The sequence below is a fragment of the Vidua chalybeata genome, chromosome 3 (genome assembly GCF_026979565.1).
Source record: "Vidua chalybeata isolate OUT-0048 chromosome 3, bVidCha1 merged haplotype, whole genome shotgun sequence".
NCBI lineage: Eukaryota > Metazoa > Chordata > Aves > Passeriformes > Viduidae > Vidua > Vidua chalybeata.
The window spans coordinates 106,350,071-106,377,834 of record NC_071532.1 but is presented as its reverse complement, the minus strand read 5'-3'; the positions used below and the strand labels follow the sequence as shown (position 1 = coordinate 106,377,834).

General features: G+C 38.5%; 1 protein-coding gene across 1 annotated transcript; it reads left to right on the top strand.

The window, feature by feature from the left end:
* The first annotated feature begins 13,337 nt into the window (after positions 1–13,337).
* Positions 13,338–27,582, top strand: WDCP (WD repeat and coiled coil containing). Its single transcript, XM_053939331.1, has 3 exons — positions 13,338–15,257; positions 24,053–24,173; positions 27,416–27,582. Exons 1-3 carry the CDS (start codon positions 13,338–13,340, stop codon positions 27,580–27,582), a joined length of 2,208 nt encoding a protein of 735 aa, XP_053795306.1.
* The last annotated feature ends 182 nt before the right edge of the window (positions 27,583–27,764 follow it).

Sequence of the window (27,764 nt, the reverse complement as noted above, 5' to 3'; positions counted from 1 at the left end):
AGGGGAACCTTGCGGCGGGGGTATCCCCCGCCGGCATCGCTCCCCCACCCCAGGGCCGTGCGGGGGATGCTGCTGCCATCCCTCGGGCAGGGCTCGCTCTAGCGATGGTGCCCGGCGGAGCGCTCCTCCGGGGGTCTCGCCGGCGTTTGCACCCCCGTGCCCGTGCCCGTGCGGAGTCCGAGCGGCAGAGGGCTCAGGGCGTGTGCGGGAGCAGGGGGTACCGGTGCGGTACTGCTGCAGGCGCGCTGGCCACACAGGGAAACCAAGCGTCGCGCTTCAAACCATCCAGACACCAGGACGCGGCTGAGTGCGAGTGGCGGGGTGGCATTTCCCGTTACAAAGAGCCATGGAGGAAGGCATCCGTGCTCGCACATTACGTGTGCGCTGAAGGGAATGTCCCCCCGATTCTGCTGGTGAACGGCAGCATCAGGGCAGTGGTACCCGCCGCTGGTAACCCCACACAGCAACAGCAGCCGCAGGTCTCCAGCAGGCTGGCAGTGACCTTGAGTTTCAGTGTAAAACAGTTTCTAAGTTCTTCTTCATATCCATGTTTTAAATTGGAAAATCTACTTATGTATGGTTTTCCATTATGTGAGATTACATATTCAACCTTGCTACAACTACTTCTGGGGAATGCACCTGAAATAGACTATTTCCTCATGCACTTACAGTGTATTAGAATCTCAGGAGTTTCCACGGCCTCTAAAGGAATAGTTCTGTTTGCAGTTCTGTGGTTTCTGAGTTAAAAATAAGAATGGAACCATAACATCATCAGTTTTTCAACTGAAAGAGCTGTCTGTATCCATCTAATTCCAACTTGCACTTCTCTGACATTGCTTTTTCAAGATTTTTATCTGTTACAAACTGGGTTCTCTTCAGGAAAAAAGATCTTCCTCTATGTGGGCAGTTGTCAGGGTGACTGAACTGAGGAATTACTGTGCTGGTTCCTAGCTGATAATGTAGCCCTTGCCCTTGTATGCATGCTTTGACCATCTCCACACAGCTTTTCACATGACTCTGATCAGACTGTTTCTTCACCTGGGTGCTCGATTGTATCTATCTTTCCTTGTGGGTATACTCTGAAATACCAGGGCTGGCTGCCTGTCACTCCCAAAAATGGGCAAGTGAGGAAAAGCATGAGCTCACACAAGTTCAGAAGCAGTAATGAGGGCTGAAAATGGATTCCTTTCACTTGCCTCCCATTCCAGTGGATTCTGCATCTGTAGGTAGCATGTACAGAATAAGCAGAAGTTTATCAGAGGAGGTCTGTAACCGTGGAAATTCTGAAAAGGGATTCTTTTCCATTGCCAGTCTCAGAGTGTCATTTGATTTCTGATCAGTAAGTAGAAAGATACTAAAAATGCATTTGAGAAATAGGAAAATGCCAGGTAGGAGGTAAGTGGCACAGAAACATTAAGAACACGTGAACATTGCTAATTCCAGAGGTGCCTGAGTCATTACAGAGCAACAAGGACAGCACAAGAAAAGCTGAGCACATAAGGAGAGTTATAAAGGGAAATTCTAGGTACATGGTGTCCTATTCACCCTCTTGACTTTACAAGAAAGGACTGCTTTCATCCAGGCTCCAGGTAGATGTCTGTGTCCTCTCAGATGATTAGAGCATCAGAAGGCATAAATCCAATGAACAAAAGCAAATTATTCTTTGCGGAGTTCACTTTAGCATTTATAATTACATGTTTCCTTTGATCAGGCCCACATCTCTCCACAACAGGAGAATAGGTGTTCTCGAGTTGTGTCTTGTGACAGGAGGTTGGACCTAATCACATAATAGACATAGTTCAGATGGGATCACAGAATATCTCCTTCAAGTGTCATCACAAGTAACAGGCCTTAAAGGCAGATCACAGAATCCTCAGGCAGACTGACAATCATAATAAAAAGGCAAAGACCACCACCAGCAAAATTCTGAAGCCACAAAATGGGATTAGGAGGGACCAAGCTGTTACCTAAGTCAAACATATTGTATCTACAATCCTCCTATCCCATGGCCTCTTGCCCCATGGTGAGACTCTAAATGCTTCTTTTGGGCATGAGCTAATTAGATCCCCCACACTCATTTTCCCAAGACTATGGAAAGAAAGGTAAGGCCAATTTCCAAGACAGAAGATAAGGATCTGTAGTGAGCATATCAAAGTTGTTGGATGAATATGTTAAAAAATATTTGACACCACAGATATTGAACCAAAAATAATGTTATTTTCCCACTCACAATATTCACTGGAGGCACCGAGATCCTTAAATATGTGCCAATAAGTCTACAGCACATGAAGATCTAGGAAGAGTAGACTGAAACAAGGAATGCCCACATCTTCAGGAAAGGCTCTGAAATACAAGAAAAAGTGGTTTAAAACTAGCAGGGAATTGGAGGGGAAACAGAAAGAACAAAGGGACAAAGAGGGAAAGTTCATGACCAAGGAAATGGCTAAAAGCAGATTATCAAAGCAGACCAGATTAGTGTATTAAGAATGCTTTTTGAAAGTCATTGTATGTCATCCACCTGCACCACCTTTGGGATCCAGTGTCTCTGTATCAAGGGCAAAGTCCAGTAGTCTCTCTCTCCAAAGCTCTGTAGAGCTCACGTTCTGAACAGTTGTTTACCACAAGACCTTCCCACAGCATGTTTTTCTATCCTGGCACCAGAAAGACCGGACTGGAAAAGTGGGGGGTTCTCTCGACACTCATTCCCAAATGTTTTGATGGAACCACATGACTCCAACATGTAAGATTACTCAGTGGTCACAAAGAGGACAATTTGCCACAGTCATTATGAGAAAAACCCAAAACCTCAAAGTTTAGCAGATAAATATCCATCCCATTTTCTTTAGTTAAAACCCCTACAACCAGCAATGTTTACAAAATATTTATGCATTTCCACATTTAGGAAGACAAACAGTTTTCAAATTTTTTAGGGTGTTTTAACTTAGTTCATAGTTCCTATATTGTGAAATCCCATTCTTCATTGTTTTTAAAATCTACAAAGGCTCTACAAATCATGTGTAATAGGTTCCATATGCACACAAAGAACACCCCTGGAAGGCAAAGCACTAAATTGCCCATAAATGGAAAGCACAAATTCTGCAAATGTAAAAATCCACAGAGGCCACAAAACCCCCCCAAGAATACACATTTTCCTCACCAGTATCCATGGATAAAAAACCAGCATTACTTTGAAATCCAACCAGTGTGATATGAACAGTGAAAACAAACTAAAAATGTGTTACCAATACTGACCTTTCCATTCAGTGAACCAACATGTGCAACCAAGTAATTTTAATCCCAAAGTGTACAGGTCATGCAAAACCAGCACCTCACTGGAAAAAATCCTGACCAAAATAAATAGCAGCCTGCAGAGCTCAGCAGGTCGTGTCACTGCGAATGTTCCTGTGCATCATGAGCATTGACAAAAGAGCGTCCGCCAGAATCCATGATTCCTCTCAAAGCACACGCTTAGGGTAAGTCTGACAGCACACCCACAGTAACAGCCATGTCATTAACAGATTAAACCCAAAAATCTCCATGTGCCTGTCTCACTTCTCACCACTGCTGGTTACCACAGGTCTGCAGCACAGTCACCTCCTCCCAACTGATACTTGTTCCAAATGCCCCAAAACAGAATAAAATTTCCTCCAGAAGTGATTATTCTGAACCCTCAACTTCCTCTTGGAACTTCTTATCCACATCTGTATCTATAGTTTCCTCTTGCAGCTGTAGCTCTGAGTGCAAACTACAGCTGGATTTTTTTAGTAGCACTAAAACTGCCTTGAAAGCCACCACCTCTCTCACCAAGCTCTTCCCAACTCAGATATTCACATATTCTCTCTCACAACACTTTTATGTGAGTCATTATGAAGGTCTTAGACCTGATCTTCAAAGCCTTCTACAGGACCAGGTGAGGTAACCTCAGGTATGCACAGGGAAGACTCCAGCTCATCAGGATATATGCCAGCAGCTACTAGAGTCAAGAAATTGGTAGTTTATGTTCTGGAATGGAGGCAAAAATTCCACTAGACCAGGATCTTAATAATGGAGCTTGCTTTCAGAAGAGATTAATGTAATTTAACACTTCCAAAACCACATGAGTTTAGACTGACTCATAGTCTCAGACTTGTCTCCCCAGTACAAGGACATACTGGAGCAAGCCCAGCCATTCCAATGTTGTTAGTGGTTGGAGAACATGGAGAGAAGGAGGGAGCTGGGTTTGTTCAGCCTGCAGAAGACAGAGAGAAGAAGGATCTCAGTTACTGTCTACAACTATCTAACAGGTGGTGGAGAGGATGGTGTCACACTCTGCTCAGAGATGCTCAACAAAAGGACAAGAAGCAATGGACACAAGTCATAGCAGGGGAAATTCTGACTATATATAGATTACAAAATCTTCACAAGATGAGTTACCAAACAAAGCCTTAAGGAACCAGATGAAGCAGATGTGAGCCCTGTTCCAAGCAAGAAACTGGACCATATGGCTTCCAAAGATCCCTTCCCCTAAACTGATGTATGAGTCTGTAATATTTTTCCTGCAACATGGAGAAGGAAATGAAAAAATGGTAGTGAGGTTAACCACAATTCCAACATTGACTGCAAGATCCTAAATCACCTTGCAATGCATAATGCTCCAAAGTGGTTAATACACTAGCTAGCACCTCAGATGCAATATAAATATGAAATTGCAGCATCCATCCAGACTAATTAGCACACATGCAGATTGCTGCAGTGATATCACTTCTGCCTACTCTTTTGAAGGCAGCTTGCTGAATTGAAGATATGCTCTGAATTGCTCTGTGTCTCAGTATTTAATTTATATAAGAAGGATGATCATTCTACCTCATTTAGATTCCAAATACTTCAGGGGAAGAGATCCTCTTTTATCATAAATAAAAGAGGGCAAGTAACACCTTAGGACCCAGAGCCTAAACTCAGGGTCATGCAGTGTGATGTCTCAAATAACATTTCCAATAGTAACAATATCTTAAGCAGACAGTCCAAGAGGATTTGATTTTCTCTTCCACCCAATATTTCAAAGCAAAAGATTGATTAAAAAAGTAAGTAAATCTCTTTCAAACTGTGGAAGAGTACTGGAATTACATATATTGCATCTATTCTGTAAACTAATTATTCCGCTCTGTCATTTCTTTGCTGTGGAAGTTACAGAAGAACGTCAGTGGCTTTGAGAAAATTTGTATTTACAGGGCAACACATTTGCTGCTTTCTTCAGTAAAATTATTTCTCTATAGTTTTGGTATTTATTCTGCTTGGTGGAGAAATGTCACTGGCAAGACATACTGGAAGCAGTTCAAACAACAGGAGAAAACCAAACAAGCTGCAAATATTAGCTACAAGCTTTTGATTAGTCTTTCGATGATTTTGGAAAATGTAACTGTGGAAATGAAACTAACTGGCATTCAGTCCTCCAGATAAGTGAATCAAGGGACCTGGCTAATGGACTCAGAAAATTAAGGTTGCATTTATTTTCCTTCATTCTGCATGTGCAATTATAACACTATCTAATGAGTTTCTAGACATGAAACTCCTGACCAAAATGAGCTGAAGTTATAACTAAAAGTTCAGCAGCCAAAGAGGCAGATTGTAACATATCAGGGCAGCTACAAGTAGGAGAGCACAGAAAGATTGTAAAAAGTTGGGGTTTTTTTCTGCATGATACTCCAGGGACAGCTTTAATTCCAGGTAGGTGTCAACAGATCAGCGTCAGCCACTAAAAATCTCAGACTTTTTACATTCATCTCTAGGAGAAACACAAACACTAATCTCTCTGGTATTCAGTTCCTCATTAGGGTTGACCCAGCTTTTGGCCTTTAGCTCTCTTAGAGAAAGACAAGGCTGAATCAGCCATTTCAGGTTGTGGACCTATGGTGGCTGAATCCTGGACAACAGGTATTTAGGCTTAAACTGATCATGTGGAAACATTTCTAATCCTTCCTACTAGGGAAGCAGGAAAAAGTATTTTTAATTTTATTTTCCATTACATTTGAAGGCCTTATCTAAGATAAAAAAGAGGGCCAAAACAGAGCCATCACAGCATTTCAGTAAAAATGTAGACCCCACAGGACCTTCAATACAATTCTAGTGAATGCTTCAGCTATCTTAAGGGCTGTGGATTAAAAACACCATGCACTATAGCTCGGTTTCAGCCTACACAGACAGTTACAGGTGAACTATTAAACAAGCAGGTGGATAGCAGCACAATGTTACCATGGTTTCATTCTAATTAGCAGATTTGTGTTAGAACACATTCATCAATATTTTTGTCTATATCAGGGAAGTAGGGAGATACTATTAGGTCTAACTAGCAAGAACATTTCTATGGGAGACCAAGTGAAAGGTGTTTTATTACAAGGATATACAAATACAGCTGGGAATCAGCTTTCTTCAGACACTTCTGAAATTGTCACAGGTAGAACCAGCAACAGCCAACTATTCAACTATCTTGGACATCAGAAGTGTTATCACCAAACACACCCCATACATCAAGCAAAATAAGAGAGACCCCACAATTTTTCTCAATCAATATTCTCAAACACAGTTTAACTGCCTGAACAGATGCTAGAACCCATGTGATTCAGAAGTAACCAATTTTGATATACTTTATAAAATTTGCTTTTTACTGCACTTTCCAAAACAGGTGTTGCTAAGAGTTTGACTCTGTCATTGTCAACCAACGAGTTTGGATACAGGATTATGTCTAGCTCATGTTGTTCTGAGTTCCTTTACAATAATAAATTATTTTTCCAGACCTGACAGAGTTTAGTAACCTTTTCAACTTACCAAGCTGGGACAAATATGAATCTGCTAAAAATATTCCTATCCTTTGCTCTTCAAGTCTCAATGGGTTTCCAACTGAGAGTGATCTAACTGAGTATGCACACTGTGGCAAAGAGCATTTAGCCATGCAAGAGGTTCCTAAGTTATCTGATGTGTCTGGTGGGAATTATAAAAATATCACTTCAAGAGTATAAATTTACATCATCATGTAAAAAAGAAGGTACTAATAAGAGACCTCTTCAAAAACAAATACATTTAATGTCTATGAAGAAAACGACTGTCATAATTTGGAAGCTGAATGTTGACTTACAGATGGAAAGACCCATTAGATCATTCATTCCCTCTCTTTGCCAAGACAGAAATATATCCTAAAGAACATTTCATGCTCTTCTGCCCAGTATAATTTTTGTAACATAAGTGCTGGAGTTTCTATTGAAAACCAGATTGCTTTATAAAGCATGCACGAGAGACTGGCATGTACATATGGGAGCATTAAGTCAAAAACCAGTGGTTTGAGACAGGGAGGGCATTCAGCATTGGGAAGGATGTGGGTAGGAATCATGAAGCTCTAGAAAGAGCTATTGGTGGGCTGATCACTGATAAATGTTCTAGTTAGAACAGACATGCACGTAATGACTACACAACCATTCCTTGGCATTCATCTGTCCATACCCATTTCCTATCCGAGTACTTCAGCTAGACTCATAAAGCAAGAGTTATTCATCTATTTTAGGTACTTCAGGATGGAATGAATCATGCCCTAAAAGTATCTATTTCTCACCACTGACTTTTAAGTGAATCAGGAAGCAGGGTCTGATTTAGACAACTGTAGTGTGCATGTGCAGAGATATGTTAGAGAGCTGAGGCTCCATGCTGTTGCCTAATGGAAGCTTGTGTACTTCCTTCATGTAGGTGGCTATACTGATTTACTTTAATGCAAAAATACTAATTTGAGGGATGAATCCCATACCTACAATTAAATGATGTATGAGTATCATTCTCTGTGACCATGTTTGCATAATCATCCTGCTTTGCTTCCTAATTGCTCACCAGTTTTGCTATAGCGTTGTGAAGGCCCAAAAAACATTAAGCCCTTGATGAGAGTGAGAATTAAGTGGCCTTCTGAAAAGACTTGGTTCTCTTCTCTCCACTCCAGTGAACTACAAGAGTCTCACGCTAAACCACAAAAGGGAAGGTTTGGGTGATTAACAACTACTTTGCCAACTCTACTTCCCCAGATGTGCTGGATTTCTATGTTAGAATCGCATATTTGCCTTTCTGTTACAGAGGAAAGGGAGTTTCAAGAGCCACAAATATCAAGAAAGCTGTTGACAACACACCTGCAAGAATGATGGACAGCTCCAGTTGGAATGATGTGATGGAGCCCTCTGGTGCCTTCCCTGAGACCCAGAGGGATTTCAGAGAACCCAAGGTCCAGTGTCAGAGAGGTCACTGCAGTCAGTTATACACATATGACATTTGGAGAGTTGCCTTCTAGCAGCAAGGTAGGGTAGAAATGAGCTACAGAATTTATAAACGTCTACAAGAAGAGGCAAAACTTTTGTCTTGCTGTAGCAGTGTCTTGTCCATCATATGTGTCCCCATGCTAGGTGCCTCTATTTACAGATGACAGATCAAGCCAGCCTGGTACCCTTGGCCCAGGCAGTTGCTCCAGAAAGGGTCTGAACCCATATGAAAAAAAATAGTCTTAGAAAGAAATGGTGACTTTCCTGCCTGAAGTCTCCTTAGTTTGAATGTAGCCTACATAGAAAAGATGACGGGCTTGCCTTTACAAAGTAATTTGCATTTGTGGTTTTGTAAAATTTACCAAACTTCTTAGCAATTTCTTAAATGCATTTATGTAAAAATTACAGTATTTCATTAGGTGTTTCCCACTTTACACGACATATGTACAAAAATGTGTCGTTGGTGAGTAAAATCCTATTCTGTGAGCAGGAAAAGCAGACAGACATATCCCTGTCAGAAGACCACTGATTTACAAGGTGTGGATCAGTGGATCTGCTCTGACAGATTACGTACTTTGTTTCTTTATTAACTGTGCCTAATTTTTACATTCTGTACATTCAAGTTAGCTTATGACAGATAAGTACTTTTTAAAATCAGATCTCAGGGCAAAGAAATGTCAGTGTGAAAGAATAAAGATATTTAGTATGCATTTATTACGTAAATAAATACTCAAGCTTCTCAAAAGTGTTGAAGTAAATGACACACCTGCTTAAATTGGTGAATTCATGGTGAGTAGCTTTAAACAGACATACTTTTGAAGTAAAAATACTACCAAGTATTAGACATTTCATGAAACTGAGTTAAATTAATATTACTCTTACATTTTTATTACATATTGAGCTGGATCTCTCTTCCTCTGAAGTCACCAGGAATATTAACATCTATTTAATTAACTTGAAGCAAGATTTAGCCTGGAAGAGTTATTTTATCATGACTAAAGGAGAAAATGAAGTCTGAAATTCAGCTTTTCCAGCAAGGCACTGAACTCAGATCCACAGAGATATTTAGATACCAATGTCCCACTGGACAAGAAATAGACAGGTAAATATATTTAAGAACCTGGAACTCATTAGCTGTGATCCATTTGGACACAAGAAGTATTTGCTCTTTCCCTGAATAGCAAATAGAGCAATGTGGAAAAACATAAATCAGTATTATAAGTAAAGGCAGCTCACCCTCTGCAATGATGAAGGCTGGATTAATTTTCTAACACTCATTATGAACCATGGGAACCCATGTCTACCAACTGGCAGCTATGTGCAGCTCAGTGTTCAATTTTGGACTTTACTTCTAAAAACCATGTCCTCCAAAGCACCAAGGACTGCCTGGCTGGAATTACTCTGCAGGAGAGAGCAGGCAAGGTGCCACCAGCTGAAGCACCTTGTTTAAGCCGAAGGTGACATTCTGAGCTCAGTTACAGCAGAGCTAAACAGAGGCACAGAGATGCTAGTAGATCAGAATCTAGCTTATTGTAGGTGTAAAGATGTGGTTGGTCACTGAAGTGTCTCAGATTTCTAACTGTGGTATTTCCAGGACAGTTTTCAATTAACAATCTTTATTTTGAGTGTGTGCTATAGAGATCTGTGCATGCCAAGGTGAGGGATTTTTTTTTTTTTTTCAGAAAAATATGCTAACTGAATGAAGGGAGCTTGTTTTTTCCACTCATTTTTATCCTGTTTTTTTGTTTGTTTGTTTGTTTGTTTGTTTGTTTTTAATGAGGTTGTGCCAAACAAAAGTTCAATGTCTCTTTATTCACTTTGTGACTTCTTTGATCCCCAGTACAACTTGTTCAAATTCATAATCCTGGCATAATTTAGGTTTTATTCCCCACTGTATATTTTACAAGTCTTCCATTATTTACAGTTTTTTTAAAGGTATAAGCTGAAAGATAACCTTATCTCAAATGAATCTTCTCATACATGGTGTTTATGGGGGTACCAGAGGATTCTGTTCTCACAGAAATTTCTTGCCTACATTATTGCCTCCCACCAAAACCACGAGAGGAAATTCTCCTTGAGATTCTCAAACGTTATCCCAAATGGAGTCTGAGGTTCCAACCCAATTGCTACAGAATAGAGCTCGCAGTGTGGCTAAACCCTGCAGATTTCAAGGAACACTGAGCCTTAGAGAGTTTTGAAAAGGCCACAGCAAATTCATACTTACTTTACTCCCCAGCTCAGTACCATGCCAGTGGAACTTTATGGATGTTGCCATCTTTGTATCTGTGCATCTCAGATAATTAATTAGAAATAAGCATGTTTCAGATGAAGTATGTCTTCATATGTATGTCATAATTATGACTTCAGATGAAGTCCTATTTCCTAAAGCCTTCAGAGATAGATGAAAATCTCACTGTATCTCTGCTGCAAATATTTGTCAAGACTTCAGTGTTTGTGAGATGACCTGAATTCCAAAATTGAGGGTGATTCTGGCAAACTTACTGGCAAACCTCACATATTCAGCTTTGTATTACCCTCTGATAATGTCACAGATACTGCTGAAGAGCAAATGCTTTACAAGATGATGAAATTAAAAAAAAAACCAACAGCAAATAAGTCCAGCCTTCCACTACTTCCTTCAAGTAGTCAGTCCATGCTCTCAAGATGTCAGCATAGTTGACAGAATACACATTATCCCTAGCAAAACATCTGAGCATTTCAGTCACACTGAGGCAGAAGTTTCTGCATCCAAACCGCATTTTAGGTTGCTAGAATCCAGCTGCGACACAGTTTCGTTAGGATATTTAAAGCACAGTGGTACAGAATATAGATGAGATACTGTGCCAAAGAATAGCTTTATCAGTTTCAGCAAAATACACCCAGAAGACAACAAAGGAGTGAAAAACCAATATTTGAAAGTAAAACAAATATATATTATACAGACTCTGTCAATTTATGGAGCTGCTGGGATTGTATTTTAATGCAATCTATTCATTATAACTGCTATGAATAAGAAACTTTCACTAATATAAAAAATTCCAATAATCCTGCTATAACTTCGAGGAAGTTGTCAGAAGTCCTAGTGAAACAGGTATGGCAGAGTGGCATCTCTGCCACAAAGGGTAAGGTAAAATCATTAAAAAACATGGTTTCACCACAAGCAAGACAGAGACATCACAAGAAACAGACCAAGAATTTACGAGTCTTACATAAAAAAGGATCTTCTAGCCTGCATATTTAGCTTTTTAATTTTTACCTATTCCAGTCATCCTTGCTGGCTTCTTCTTGAAGACTATAAAAAAGTTTTTAGTTTGAATGTAATCTTCATTAAATAATTCACAAAAGAAAAAAAAAAGCAAAAAAAAAAAGCTGTGAATGAGCCTGTGACATAATTAGACCAATCTGGGAGTTCTTTAGTGGTAATAACCATCCTCAGTAAATAAACCTGGAAAAAAGAGTATTAAAAAAATTCTTACAACAGAGGTCCAACTGCCTTCAACAAGACATTTGTTTTTCCTCAGGTGGTAATATACAAATATGTGATCTATAAATGAGCTAAAGATGCAGAATGTGTCTTGCTAAGTCTTGCATCTTTAACCACAGTGATTACATTGATAGCTTGTAAATCTTTGCCCAGGTCCAATTTATTCACTTTTTGTTAATTTGCAAAGCAAGAGACACAAGTTACATGGAAGCTGAAAGGAAATGCACTGGCAAAACAAGAATTACAGAAAGATGCTGAGGATGGGATTCAGTTACCTACTTATAAGCTTCTAATGCCATCTTAGGCAGCCCAGGGACTATCTGGGGATCATCTCTTTGTTGCCAGCTGCCACCCCAGAATGGTACTACACTTCTCTAAGTCCTATGTTGTACCTGCCAGCTCAGTGTGGCTGTCTGAGATATGCTGGGGCACTGAAAATAGAAATGGTTGCTTATATTTAATTTATCCCACCCTGACTATTTGTGCTCAGCCATACACACACTCTGTCCAAGCTAACCCCAGAGAGGGCTGTGCTGAGAAGGGAAGGATGGAGACACCCAAGGCAGTCCATCTGACCCAGCTCTGGGCCTGAAACAACTCAGCCCACCCAAACTGCTGTATCCTCCCACGGCCCCACTGTGCTACAGCAATTTATTGGTTGGGTTTTTTGGTCTTTGACAACTCAAGGATCTTTCATGATGTTATGTTACATATTGTGGAAAATGCAGGGTTAGGAAAAACATGAAATTTTTTGTTTCCTCTCTGCATTCAGTCTGTATAATGAGGGAACAGCCTCATTATGGGAGGCTGGGAAAGAAAGAACTCAATATATATTTCTTGTTACAAAGTATGTCCCAGTAAAATGAACACTAACCACTAATCAGCTCTCTTTGCTTCTCAACTATGTACTTGGGGTTTTTTAGTTTGGGGGTTTGTTTTTTTTTAAATCTCACCTTCCTCCATTCTTTTGTAACTACTAACAGAACAGAGCATGATTTCCTTTTTCTAGTTTCCTTTCATATCCATTTCAGATCTTGTCTCTTTGAAAGATGCTGTCCATCACAGATTGCAATCTGCCTTGTACAGTTCTCAGTTATGTTTAAATCTTATTTCATCCTTCAAAGGCTGGCTGCAAGAAGTGTCAGGTCATTATTTCAGGCTGTAGCTTAATACTTGGGCTTACCAGTGTATGATATCTCTCTTTGGTAAAGACCTTCATTCACTGAAGGTCAGGGTATTAGTGTTATTTTTAAATATATTCCCAGCACTGAAGAGTTAAAAATAGCCTTCTACGAAAACGCACAGTAATTGGTTAAACCTTGTTAGCAATCACATGAAGATGATAACTCCTCCCAGGAAAAGACATAGCCAAAGCAGCTTTGACATGGATTTATACTTAGAAGAGCAGCTGCAGGCCTACTGAGGAGTTCACAATATAGACTCTTGGATTATTAGCAGAAAATTAGCAGCTTGATTCTGGAAAGGAAGGAAAGGAAACATGAGAAAAAAACTTTCTCATGGTGATCTGCAAGTGAATTCCATGGATTCTCTATTTTGGAACAATCGCCATTAGAAAGAAAGCCTAAAAGATGGATCTGGGAAAGGCAAAGCTGCTGAGAACTGGCCTCAATGCTTTATATCAAGCTATCCACCCTGTGCATGGAATTGCCTGGACAGATGGGAAGCAAGTGATACTGACTACTTTATACTATCAAAATGGAGAGCTGAAGTTTGGAGACTCAAGCATTCTTGGTCAATTTGAACATGTGCATGGGCTTTCCTGGGGCCCATATTGCTCTACAGACACCCCAGCTCTGCTCGCTGTTCAGCACAAGAAGCACGTAAGCATTTGGCAGCTGGTCTACAGCAGTGCAGAGAAGAAAAAGCCCTTGATTTCTCAGACTTGTGAAGTTGGTGAGCCGTTTCCACTGCTTTCTCAGGGCTGTGTCTGGCATCCAAAGAAGGAGGTTTTGGCTGTGCTTACAAAACGAGATGCTTCAGTCTTGTATGCCGTTCGTACTGACAATACGCGGGTTAAAGCAGAGATCAAAAGCAGCGGACTCATCCACTGTGCTTGCTGGACTAAGGATGGTAATCGTTTAGTAGTTGCTATAGGCAGTACCCTGCACTCCTACATATGGGATAATGCCCAGAAAACTCTAAATATCTGCTCCTTTTGCCCAGTTTTTGATGTGGGAGGTTATATCTGTGCTATAGAAGCCACTCTGGATTTCCAAATTGCCGTAGCTACTGAGCTTCCTTTAGATAACATTTGTGGTTTCAATGCAGGCATTGCATTTGATGTGCCCTCTGGTACAGAAGCTGTTTCTTTAATCTCACAGTCTGCTTTGGTGCTTGGTGATGAGGAATACTCCATGGACACACGAAGAAAGTCCATAGATTCAGACAGATCAGGTGTTGATTCAGTTGCTTCTTCTTCATCAGGTCCTGTGGATTTGACCCATATCCTTGCAAACCACCGTCGCTCTGATCCCAGTCCTCTCATTACTCTGAAACGCAAAGACTCTGCAGCAACAAATGGTCAAGATTCTTCTCACTTGATCTTGGTGACTTTTGAGAGGAAGGTAACGACCACCAGAAAAGTCACCATCCCAGGTATTCTGGTTCCTGATATAATGGCTTTTGACCTTAGAGCTCAGGTTGTGGCAGTAGCCTCTAATACTTCTAATATTGTTCTGGTGTATTCAGTAACCTCTTCCTCCATGCCTCACATTCAACAAATCCAGCTGGAAAAAAATGAAAGACCAAAGGGCCTATGCTTTTTAACAGATAAACTCTTATTGATTCTGATTGGCAAGCAGAGGTTCCCTGATCCTAATCTCATTCCATCTTCAAGTTCAGACAGGTATGTAATGCGTCTTATGGTCAAAGAATTGATGCTGGAAGAAAATTCTTCAGCATTGCCTGAGACTAAGCAGAATATGTTTTATAACTTTGAATCCTCTGTTAATATACCTGGGAAAAGAAAATTCTTTGAGAACCTTGCTACAGAAGACCAACCTCAAAGCAGGGAGTTGTTAATACCAAGAAGCACAGTTATTCAGTCTCCAAGTGGCAGGAGAAGACTCATTGAAGAAGTAAAGAGCCCTAGTTATGAGCAGAGCTCTTCATCAAGTGTGAGTGACCTGGATGAAAAAAGGCTCCCAGGTGACTCCTCGGTGGCCTTGGAAACATTGGATGCTGAACCTATGAATCGCTCAGTGTCTCTTCGTGGTTTTGGATCACCTAGCAGGATTTCCAGCAGACCAACATCCCCTAAAGTGCAGTTCAGTGTGATCCAAGAAGCATCAAATTCTCCTAAAAACAACAATTTGCCAAGTGAAAGGGGAATGAGCCACATATCTAGAAATTTAGAGAGACTTTGTGGCAGTTTCAATGAGTTACAGCTGAGTCTTTCCGAAATATCAGACTTCGCTAGGAACGGGAGGAGGATATCTTTAGCCTATCCGTGCTCCCAGGAACCGCCTGTCGTGCATGTCACCTACCAGGTAACATTTTGTCAGCTTAGAAATACTGTGATAGGATCCAAATTATAAACAATCTTGCACTTATTTAGCTTTAAACCAAGAGGATGCAGTTTATTCTTATCAACCCGTAAGAAATATCACCTAGGTTTGGCATCAAGCTTAATTTAAAATGGAATTATAATTTGTCCTTGGAATGACAACTCAGGATGATCTGGATAGTTTAGAGGATACTTAACATGGGAGATTTGTCTGTTTATTCTTTGATCATGCACAATTGTCTTGTGCTAGACACTAGCTGATTTTGTGTGCATCTGTCAGAGAGAACAGAGCCAGAGTTGTTAATCTACAAAAGGCTTATATTTTAGTTTAGTGCAGAGATAAGCTGATGAATGGGGGGCTACAGTAGCTCACCTGAAATGTAATCAATTTAAACCTGAGCTCAAGTCCAGAGTCTGAAGATAGCCAGACTCACAGGAAGACTAAAACAAAGTATTGAATCTCAATTTATGGAAAATTTAAATGGACATCACATGAATTTGGCTTATTTCTGCTTTGATTTCTCAACACTATTCTTTGCAAAATAAGATGTACTCAATTTGTAAAAGACATAGCCACTTAAAATTTTCTGAAAAAAAAAAAAACCACAAACAAACAAAAACCTTCCAATACATCAATATGTAATTATGATTTCATTAAATAAATATAAAAATTTCAAACCATCATGTTCCTATCTACCCTTGTTTTGGCAAATTTTCTCCTGGCTTCAATAAGAATTTCAACTAAGGAATGTAGGTTGGGTAATTATTTCTATCTACTGTTTTTAATATTATTCACAGGAATACCAGCATTATACTGATCAGATTTTTGAACATGCTGATGGTAGTGATAAAACTGGTATCTTTTTCAGGATGTAGATGTCAATTATAAATGCATTCTTATCTACTGCAACATAAGCAGCATTATGTCAAAATAATACACTGCATTGTGATGATGATGAAGAAAATTTTAACTTTAAAGGAATCCATACAGACATCAAAGAACCCCTCCTTAAACAGTCATTAAGGGAATGGTGACTCAATTCAATCATGGCCATTACTTTCTAGCAAGCGTTTACTTGGCATTTAAACAGATTCTGGTGAGTTAGGTTGTCTGGATAAAAGCAAAGATTTTGATCTGAATTAGTCAATAATTTAACTCAAACACATTATATAAATTCTGGTGGAAAAGTTGCATGTCTATTTTAAATAATTTAGGATTTTATTGGCCAAGAAGCAAGCCCTTCTGTTCTCCAGTATGTTCAAATTAATTTTGATTTCTTAACATAAATCAACTTATTTATTTAGCAAGCAGCCCTGTTTCTAGGAGTCAATTGGATTAACCTTTCCCAAGAGAAGTTTTATTTGTGACATGTAAGATTAATCTAAGATCTGAAGTCGCTGTGCACGTGCTTGCAGAAGAAGTAAGAATTAGCTAACCTGTTATTTTTCTTTGGAAAGAACAACCAAAAAATTAGGTGCTTCTAAAATACTGCTAGAAAAACTATGTTTAGAAAGGAGTACTTATTTACCTGAACAGGTTAGTTTCATATTAAGCCAGCAGCAAGCACTGCTAGTACCACATTACAATGACTTGGAAAAAGTGCCACTAATGCCTTCCCACACACAGCTTTCCTGGGGAAGTCTCGACTAATGCCTTGTACAGTTCAGCCCCTCTTCTGAAATCTAACAAGATCACAGCATGATGCCAAAAAATAATGAAAAATAGACTTGGCAGAAAGGTCTACAGACAGACAGGGAAATATTTGCTTCATAGGCAGCTAATAATTTTTAGAGAAATAGTTGTTTTGATTAGTTTATATTCAGACATCTGAACCTTGTTCCTCCTTCAGGAGTTGTTTAGTGCACTGTGAGCTCAGAGACCAGCTGGGCTGTGGGTTCCAGCCAGACACTGTGTTCACAGAGCAAAAAGTCAGGAAATAGCTTTATTGCCTTATGATATAAATATCAGCCAGTGGAAATCTTTCTAAGCTTTAGGAAAACTGCAGTCCAGTCAATAATATGGCCATTATCTTCCATCTCTTTGTGCTAAGTGCATGTCTTCTTAAGTGTCTCTATAACCCCCAGGACAGCAGAGGCTCAATCTTGATTGAGAAATCTATTGCATTAAAGAATATAATGATCAGAACTGCATAACTATATTTATACATTTAAAAAATAAAATGAAAGTTTAAAATATAATGGTTAAAAATGTAGCAATAATTAATGATCAATTATGAACAGTGTTGTGCAGAAGCATTATTGACATATTTATGTGTACTTCCTGTTCTGCTTAGAAAACGAAAAAAATAAAAACATTAATTACTTAATAATTCATAATGTTTTCTCATTTAACAGTCTTCAAAACCTTTGTTTATCCTGCTAGTGCAAGTCTGCCTGTAACTCCTCTGAAGTCACATCTATGCAGTGCTAAATTTGTATTCTTTGTAGCCCATAGCCATAGAAGAAAACCACGATCATTCACACTTTGGAAATGTCACTGCACTATCACTTTTGTAATAGCATTCAGCCACCAGAGGTAACTTGATCATTCAACCCTGAAAAGCAAATATTATTGCTCTTTCATCACATACAGGTTTGTGAGTCAGAGGAATGTGGGAGGGCAGACAGACAAATGAAATAAGAAGACATTATTTAAAAAGATAAAAAAAAGACGATTTGTCACAGATTTTTTTCTGTTTCATTTTGCAAAAAGATACTTTTATCATCCCTTTCCTCCAGAAAAGAAACAGCTGCAGAATATTTAAACTAGTCTCATTCAAAAGCTAATTACAGTGGAAATAAAGCCAATCTGAATCTCAAATTAAAGGCATTTAGGCAAAGCTCTCCAGGAGGAATAACATTCATCTTAATCTGAAGAATATCTTTAAACTCCTACATTTTGTTCACAAGCAGTATGATGTCAAAAGTTTATATCACTCATAGCATATATTGCATAATTAAACAGGAAATAATAACGTTTCAGCAATTAGTCACAATGACTTTCTTTTCTTAGCACCGACCAATAATTGTACATGAGTGAATTTGTACTTTTATAGTATCTTCATACAATTTTCTATGGGAAACTTTATTGCCAGCTGCAAACGTCAGCTACAAAATAACGTGGTTTTTTTCTTTTTACACATATCTGGGAGATGAACAGAAAGGATCCAAACATATGGCAGTGAAGCTCTGATAGAAATACATGATGTAAAGAAGGGGAATATAAGGAGGGCACAGTAAAATCAGTGAAGACCAGGCTGAAATGATGAGCTGTAATAAGACCATGAACCCTTCTGAAATCCAAAGGGCAATCTTGACTCGGGTTGAGCAATAGAAAGTAAGTCATGAAAATGATGGAAGAGGAAGCTGATATGACTGCTCCCTGGAGTAAGAAACTAGTCAGCTATCCTGAAATTTAGAAACAAGAGATTTAGGATGACTGTAAAAGAAAGACCTGCAGTAGTCAAGAGAAAGTGTGATTAATGCATGGATAACATTTTGAGCAAAGGTTGAGGAATTTGTGTGATTAATGCAGGGATAACATTTTGAACAGAGGTTGAGGAATTTGTTATTAACAAATTCTGTCAACAGTGTTCTGAAACTGATCAATAGCAGACAAGCAGGGGCTGTAGAGGAGACACAATTCCTTTTGTTAGAGCAGATGATTTGTTTGTTGGATATGCAGGTGCAAAAGGAAAGCAACATGCAATGTCAACAATGAAGCCAAGTTATCATACTGCACAAAGTAGAGATCATACATAAAGATCATGGAAGCACAAGCACAAAAAGTGTATCTTAGATGACAATACACCTGAAACAGTAGTTGCAGAACTATTAGCAGAGAGCCAGGAGGAGAGAAATCCCAGCATCGTGTCATCAGGAATTTTGATGTGCCCTATAAACGCAAACTGCACTGGGATTTAAGCACCTCTGAGCACCTCAGATCTCTTCCAGGATAAACATTTTACAGGCTTATGCTTCTCTGCCAGGTTAATTAAGGTTGCAATTGGAATGTCCCACATAAGGGTAAGAAAAGGAAAGATATAAATACCTCCATCACAATAAAAAGAGAATCTACCAAAAAGCAGGTAGGAATCACAGCAACAGTAGAAATAATGACAGGGAAGGGCAGCAGTGCAAGCTGTCAGACCTAATGAACACTACCTGTGGCAATGCTGCACAAGGCACAATGAGAACATAAATCATAATTCTCCTTCCTCTTCAATGCTCTCTTCCTTAGCTGTTTAAGTGTCTTTTCATTGTCTTCTGGGACAGAACTCCCACATCTTGCTAATCTACTAGTTTTTTCTCGTACTTCACAATGAATATGGGGGCAAGGTAAAAGCAAGCTGACTAATGGGTACTAAGGCATCAAACTTGAAATCACCAGTGGAGCACAACACAGTTGAAATCAAGGGTGTAAAGAAATAAAACAGAATCCTAGACAATTACAGCACTATTCACTGTACAATGCATGTACTAATATGATACCTTTCCCTTATAAAAGAACAGATTATTAACACAAAGGAGATGAAGAATATTTAAAATACCTGTAATTCAGTACAGTACTTGAAATGATGCCACAGGGGAAATTATTTGTTCAACAGCAGAGAAAAGGGATTAATAGAAGAAAAATAAGATGGTTAAGGAATTAGCTGCAATGGAGATAGTAATAGTTATAGCAATATAGAAGAAAATGGAAAAAATTACTAGTGGATTTTCTCATGATGGATTTTCAGTGTCATCTAAAAGTTTTATTAATGATCTGCTGAGTTATGCTTATAAAATCTGCATATGACATAAAGTCAGTAATATTTTCAGTAAAAGATCAGGATTTCACACTTGTAAATTGATGACTATTATTTAACATCTAAAATAAATTTTAAAAAAAGGATTGAAATTAATGAAATGAACTAATATAAAGTGCATAGTAATATATTCTGGGATTAAGAGATGAATTTTCTGCTTTTGTACATGTTATGTGACTACAAGATGACTGTGAATTTAAAATACAATAGTGTTATGGAAAGAATGAAGGCAGTGTGTGGGCACATCAGTGAGGTATATCCTTCAGCAGGTAATGAGCACTGGGCACACAGCTGACAGGTCTCATCTGGAAAACATTTTACATTCCAAGACATCCATGGGCAAGAAGAACACATTGAGACTTTAACTGGTCGCTAACCCAGTGTCAATAAACACAATTCTGATTGGTAGCACACTCTCATTTACCTCACTGTTTCATCAGTTGTTGAATTTGAGGTCATTAAGATGATCTCAGCATGTAGGGGAGTGTAGGCAACACATTAGGAAATACAAGACAAATGAAGAAAAGGTCAAGAGGCAGAACCAGCTCCAGCTGACTGCTCAGTGGGGTTCAAAAAAGGGAGAGAAGGCACATTCACTTACTGTGCAGTATGAAAACTGCACATACATGAGATATATAACATCTCATCCAGGAACCCTTTTGCCTTAGTAAATGATGTTTTTGTCTTACATTTTGCAATCCAAAATGTGAGTTTGAAAGACAGTTTGGCACTGCTGTGATGGGCTGGCTGCTGCCCAGAACACCCTTTATAGGCTATAAAATCTGATCTGGGCAGGCTGACATGGGTGAGGGAAAACAATTATTGAATTAACCGTTTCTTTTTGCTGGTTTTTTGTTGAGGGAGAGTTGGACTTGACATGCTACAGGAAGTTGGCTAAAGAAACTTAATCTGAAAATATACACTATGTATGTGGAAATATATTTGTTTCTTCTGTGATTAACATGTTCTTAGTCCACCAGTAAAGTTTGTTCTAGGATAAAGCAACTAACACAAGGGATTTTAATCTCGGAATTTCAAGTCCTTTGATTCTTACTGGAGATAAATAACAACATAGCTAAAACAGACATGGATTTTGGGAAGAGGTGGATTAAATCTAGATTTGGCTAGAAGATTGTCTTTGGGTTACAGCATGAAAGTGGGAAATACCAAGGCAAGCTTTTAGTTGTACCTTTAACTCTGTCACAAATTACTACCATGACCTTGACTAAATCTCTTAAGCTCCCTGTGTAATGGTATGATCATCTATAAAAAGGAGATACTAAGAGTTTCCTGCCTTACAACAAGGTAGAGGTTTAAATAAGTTAATCTGTGATATGACATGTGTGAACACATTCCTCCATGAGAAGGCACATTATCATCACTTAAACTAAGCATTAAACAAAAAAGGCTAAATAATTAGATTATAACAGAGAAAGATTCTTGACCTGACAGAATTTGTAAAGAAATCAAAAATAAATGTAAAAGATGATTATGTTCATCATTATAAACAGAAGCATATGACAGAGAAAATAGCTCATATTAACACTGACAAGCGATGAAAAGACACACAACTGAGACTTGATCTTTCAGGTCTGTACTTGAAAAACTGTTTAGGATAAAAAATAGGTGTTGTGCAGTTTTGTGTATACAAAAATATCTTCCACTTCCAATGGCTGTTCCAATAATAATGTGCAATGCTATGTAGGAAACAAATTTGAACAAAGTCATCTTGAGTATACATTTCCATTTAACTGATTTCAAGTCAGCTAGATTATTTCCTGATAATCCTTGCGTTGAAGCGTATCTACATGAAAAATGGACCACTTGGGTCAAGGCGATTAGCTTGTCTCATGTACAGTCCATCTTTTACTATAATTCATGAACTGAAGTTACAGTTTGAATAAACTCTGCTATTCCAATCTGAACTCGGGAAAATAAAATAGTTGTTAGATGTGCTAGTCCACAATCTGCTGCAATGACAAAGCTTTGCACAAATACCTGCACAGGCAAAGAGCACCTTTGCAATGCCTGTGCAAAGCACACACTCACTGCTGAACATTCAGCCCATTGAGTTTCAGGTGTGTTTAGACTCAATAGAGTATAGTACTGTAGTACTAACTTGGAAATACCTAAATACCTAAAAATTACAAAATAAACTTTTCTTATATAGTTATAGCTGTAACAAAAAGTTGCTATAGACTTATGACTAAGAAAATTATACTTCCTTGATGTATTCCTTAGGTATGTCCTTTATTTGTTATGCACCAGCAAATTTCTGGTTGTTTTAAATGTGGAAAAAAAGATGAGAAGACCTTTAAAAGTTGGAAAGTTCATGTTTTTAATGGAAAGATATTTTTATTGTTCTTATGTATAAAATCAATCAATCAATCATAAATAAATAAATAAATAAATAAATAAATAGCAATAAGCCATAGACTGTCTGCATGAGCAATTTATAGCAGAGTGGGGGAAAAGACAATTGCAACAGTCACCAGACATTCTGATTTACAGAATTCAATGTAGTTGCATGACAGCACAGATATTGTGTACAGAAAAGTGAAAGGGATTGATTTAGAAAGGTTGTTACACAGCAAAAAAGCACTGTTCACAGAGAGCAACTGTTAAAAGATAGCACAATTAGAAATGAAGATGAGCATTACAAGAGACATTTATTTTGTCAGAGTTAGATTACTGTGCACACAAATTGAAGATGCAGTTGTGAATTAATTCAACCGTAAGTTTTACATTAGCAAGAAAAATTCAAGGGTGTGAAGTAGACACAGACAGAGTAGGACTAGTACAGGAGTAGGGATAGATGAGATCCTGTCAACCCATTCTGAAATATTACCTTGGATCCCTTTTGAATGTATGAAACAGAGGGGTCTATGAAATTGGGTAAATAGACTGTCCATTCATAACAAATATGTAAAATCCAGGGGTATTGCAAGCATAAAGATGTCAAAGAAAAAGAAACAAAGCAAAACATAACACATGGAACTACACAGGGAGAAAGCATGGAAAGAACAAAATGAACTTCACAGGACTAAGTACAGTAATATTATTTAGCAATATTATTTAGAAGAAAATGTCTCATTCATATCTATTTCATAATGACATTGAGTCATTGGAAAATGCTCAGTGTTAAAAGGACTTTTAAATGATAGCAGACAGGAAAATGTAAATTCAAATATATATCCACTCCATGACCATAGTAGCTCAACAGTGTTTGTCCTTGCACCTTGCAGTAACTAGAAAGAAGAAACACAAAGATGTTGATTCTCAGGGTGACCTAAATTTCATGAAGCACAAACAAGCCACCTTTATATTCAAGTGTGTTTTTTCAGTGAATATCAGAGCAAATTCCAAGGCTGTAAATCCATGCATTCCCTCTCTCTCAAAGCAAGTCACAGGATTCCCAAGCTACCTTGATGTGACAGCTTTTCAGAGAGACTGTTGCTAGGTCCAGTCTCTTTGCAATACTCCCTGTGCCAAAATAACCCTGAGGTTATTTTGCTAGGGTGGAATAGCTGCCCAGTGGCTCTCAAACCCACCCACACATACAGCTGAAACTGAGCAGAGTACTTACTTACTATGGCAGCACCTGGATCAACATTATTCCAGGTATGATACATTCCCTTCCACTAAACTGGCTTCAGGCAGGGAGGCCCAACAGACACACAGATGCCCAGCCCAGGGTAATACACGTAAAGGGCTGAGGCAGCTTTGAGCTGCAGAACTTCACCAAGCAAAAACCAAAGAGGCATTTTTATCCTCATGTGGGATGATGAGATTGTGCTTAGAATGGTCCTGCCTGATGATGTCATCTATAAACTGTAGGAAAGACCAACAAAGAAAAGGCAAAATGACTAAAGAACTGAAAGGACTAAGAGCAGAGGAATGGCTATAAGTACTTGGACTCGATGTCTAACCCATTAACAAGATATTTTCTTTTACATACATGGATATGAAGAAAAGCTTTTCAAATGGATCAGTTACTGAAGAAACAAAAGACGTTCTCCTCTGTGATGGCAAGATTCATTTGAGTTTAGTCCAGCAGCTGTTTGATCTGCCTGTTATTGAAATGAAACACGGTATGTTCTTTTTTTATTTCTGCTATCAGGTTTCACCTGAGATTTTTAGCATATAAAAGAGGCATTTGTGATAGAATAATTACCCCGGACTTTAGTAAACTGAGCTAACTAACTTCTTTTGGCATGTGTGTGTTTTCCCTTGTCTGAAATAGAGCAGAGTATCTTGAAATCATTTAAATGCTAAGTAACTGCAAAACTATCTATTAGCAGAGTAATATGTTAGGTGCTTCTGCAAAGGAAGGCTGAGGAAATAATCAGTACACTGTGCTACCTGGAAGCAGAATTGCTTTCCTGAAACCTTTTGGACTTTTGCTTCACCCATCCCTACTAGCATGTCTCAGCCCTGACAACTGAGTATAGGTTGGAGAAAAATTCACTCTCAGAATATTATATATATATATATGTGTGTGTGTGTGTGTGTGTGTGTGTGTGTGTGTGTGTATGTGTGTGTATCAAGTAGAATTTGGGAATATTTTAATGTAAGATAAAAAATGAAGCCCAGTGTTCCTATTTGCCAGTCTCCTATTTTTACCACCCACCACTGATTAACTCATAAGGACAGATGTAAAAGAGGAGCCCTGGCCCCAGACTGGCCTCTGAATTGCCTTGTCCCTGTCTGCTCCTGTGTGACACCCTCTCACACAGGAGAGGGTGAGAGGGTGTCACAAACTGCCATTTCTTAGTCATTTCTCTATAATGATCCTGATGGCTTTTCTCATCACAGGCTAGTATGATCCTCTTTCTAAGGTTGTTCCAGAAGACAAGGACATGCATGTTCCATATTTTTTTCAGGAATCTTCCTTGACATTGCAGTGTAATGGAAACATATATGAAAAAACTCTACCTGCTGTTGAGACCTGAGCTATTTCCCAGCAGGCCTCTGCAGCAACAAGATGCAGTGCTGCAGGGCAAGGAGGAGCCCATTTTTGGCCTGTATTTCCAGCTCTTATTTTGGAAATAAATGCCTGTAATAAACAAAGGAACTGAGAAAACCTATTTTCAGCTCTATAGAGCAGTTGAATATTTAATTAGCAGAACATGTCTCCTCAATTTCATGTATTAGAATTCAGAGATATCAAAAAAGATAATGTCTCAGAATCATCCTAATGTGTCCCTCTTTCTGTTCAGATTTTCTGATAATAACTCTGTATGCTTTCAGCAAAAACAAAAACTGAAACAAGAATCTTTCTAAAACACACCAAAATCCTGCAAAATTATAAGGTTTGGAGCAGAAGCAGTTGTGTAGCTCTTTATTCAATTCTAGATGGTACTTGCTAATATTCCTAAAAGTTTCTTTTGACACAAGACATAAATATTAAATGTGAAGTTTAAAAATATCACTCCCATCCTTTAATACTATATAATTAAAGGGTATGTAATGAAGAGCATGCTTGTATTATAATGACAGCCTGGCATTTTTACTATGAGTAAACACTTAAGCATTAATAGATTGGAGGGAAAAGCTTCACAACCGTAAGTCAAATTCATGTCCAGAGCAATGCTGTTAAGATCATCAGAGTTGAAAGAGCAATAAGCTCGGCCTCATTGTTTGCACTTTAAGTCCAGGACTGTAATACCATTACCTGTGCTAAATTCAGACTGTTGTGTAGTGCCCTGGTAGCAGCACACAAGAGTCTCTCTTTTTGGCATATCATCATAGTAATTGTTCACAGTAAAAGGGTACTGCACACTGCACACAGTTTTTCCATTGAAATATTCCGTGTGATATGCTTTCAAGCAAGTGTTATCAATGACACTGAGAATTTCCAGCATTTCAATGGATGAAAATAATTCCAAGAGTCTGATGCAAAAGTATGCTTCACCAATTTGAAGAACAATGGAATATCCATTTAGACCATAGAACTTCCGCTTTCAGGGCCACTGCTCACAGAATCTGAAGGCTGTTCAGATTTAGAAAAAAAGTATTAAGTGCAGAAGATTAAAGATCCGTGGTTTGGAAAGACAATCTTCTTATGATGTAACAGGTGACATGACAGCACACAACCAGCCTGGAAAAGTGCTCTGTTAGTAGTTAAAGATGGGGAGATTTACCTTCTCCAGGATGCTTTGTTATGGCTGACAAAAAAAATAAGAATGGTTCATTTGAATTTTCTACAGTTCCTTTTTTCACATTCCATTTCAAAAATAGTTTTATATCCCAAAATCTAAAATCCCAACATAACAGAGAGAACCTAACAGAGCTTTCTTTCCCTCAAATCCCAGCTAATGCCCCTGCTCAATAATGACAGAATCACATGCTCTAAGGAAAGTGTGTCATATAAAGGCTCCCCCAATGGTTTTAACTTGCCACAGATTTTTTTTTTCATACAGTGTCAAACTGGAAAAAAAAATTAGAGAATTCACTTTTTTCTATGAGAACTACATTATCCAGCAAGAAAGAAAGCCAGATGACTTACTAAAGAAAATAAATATAGCTTCATTTTTAAGCAAATTTGCTAAGAAAAGTAAAAAAAAAAAAAAAAAAAGTGGAGGGAGGTTTATTTTCTTCTAGGCAATACAGAAAGAGAACCTAAAAGGTTTTGAAGTTTTTTGTTTTTTAAATTTTGTCCCCTTTTCAGAAAAAAAAGGATTAAAAATGTAATTCACATTTTGTTCATTCTCTTTAGAAGAAGACTCTATAAATAATTAAAAGACAAGAAATTTTACTGTAGCAGCTTTTGTAAATCATCTTTTGTAAATCATCTTCAAGGTTTAACTTTCTTCTATTTGCTATGTGAATTTGAAAACATATGGGACAATCTTGGTAATGAGATGGAGACCCCTACTCCTTTCTAGAACAAGTACAGCACAATCATTTTTGTTGGCAACTTTTCCAATTTTTGTAATCTCTTCATCATTTGGGTAGAGCAGATGAGTGAAAAGGCTAAGCAGATGTCATTAGAACAAAAGCCAGCTGAAAGGCTGTCTGAGTTTTCAGAAGATGAAGATACTTTTAGTTTATTAGAACTAGCAAAGATGCACCTTGTGTTTGAACTTAATTTAGATAAGGGACAAAATGCCTCAAACCTTGCAAGAGCTTTCATTTAGCCCCTCACTGCATTTGCACAAAGGTGTGTTGAGCATGGATTGTCAGACCTTAATGTCATTAGTGTAATAAGGCTTTAGTGCACAAAAAGAAACCCTGCTCTCCCTGCATGCTCACTGACTTTTAAAAACGTGCTTCTACATTTATGTAACCACAGCAGTGCACTCATTTTCTTCTTCTTTCTTAATTTTTGTAGGCTCTTCTTGGATTGTGCTCACTGCAGACAAGGACGGCTTTGTGCCATTAATATTCAAAGCCACACAAGAGATAATCATAAGGGATGGAACTGACAGTTCAGAAGTCTGTGGAGGTCACTCCCACAAAAAAAGCATCCCAATGCGACCACCAAGCAGAGTGACATAATTTCTGAACAAAGAACCCCAATGACCTTCTTTTCTCCTACAATACAGAGACATTCTGTGGTCTCAGACACAGAGAGACTAGAAAGCTGTCTTCACTGCTTTCTGTGTATTGTAACTGTAAAATCTGTGGCATGGTTACACTATAGCTACATCCTCGGGTTGGCTGGACCCTCACTATTCCTT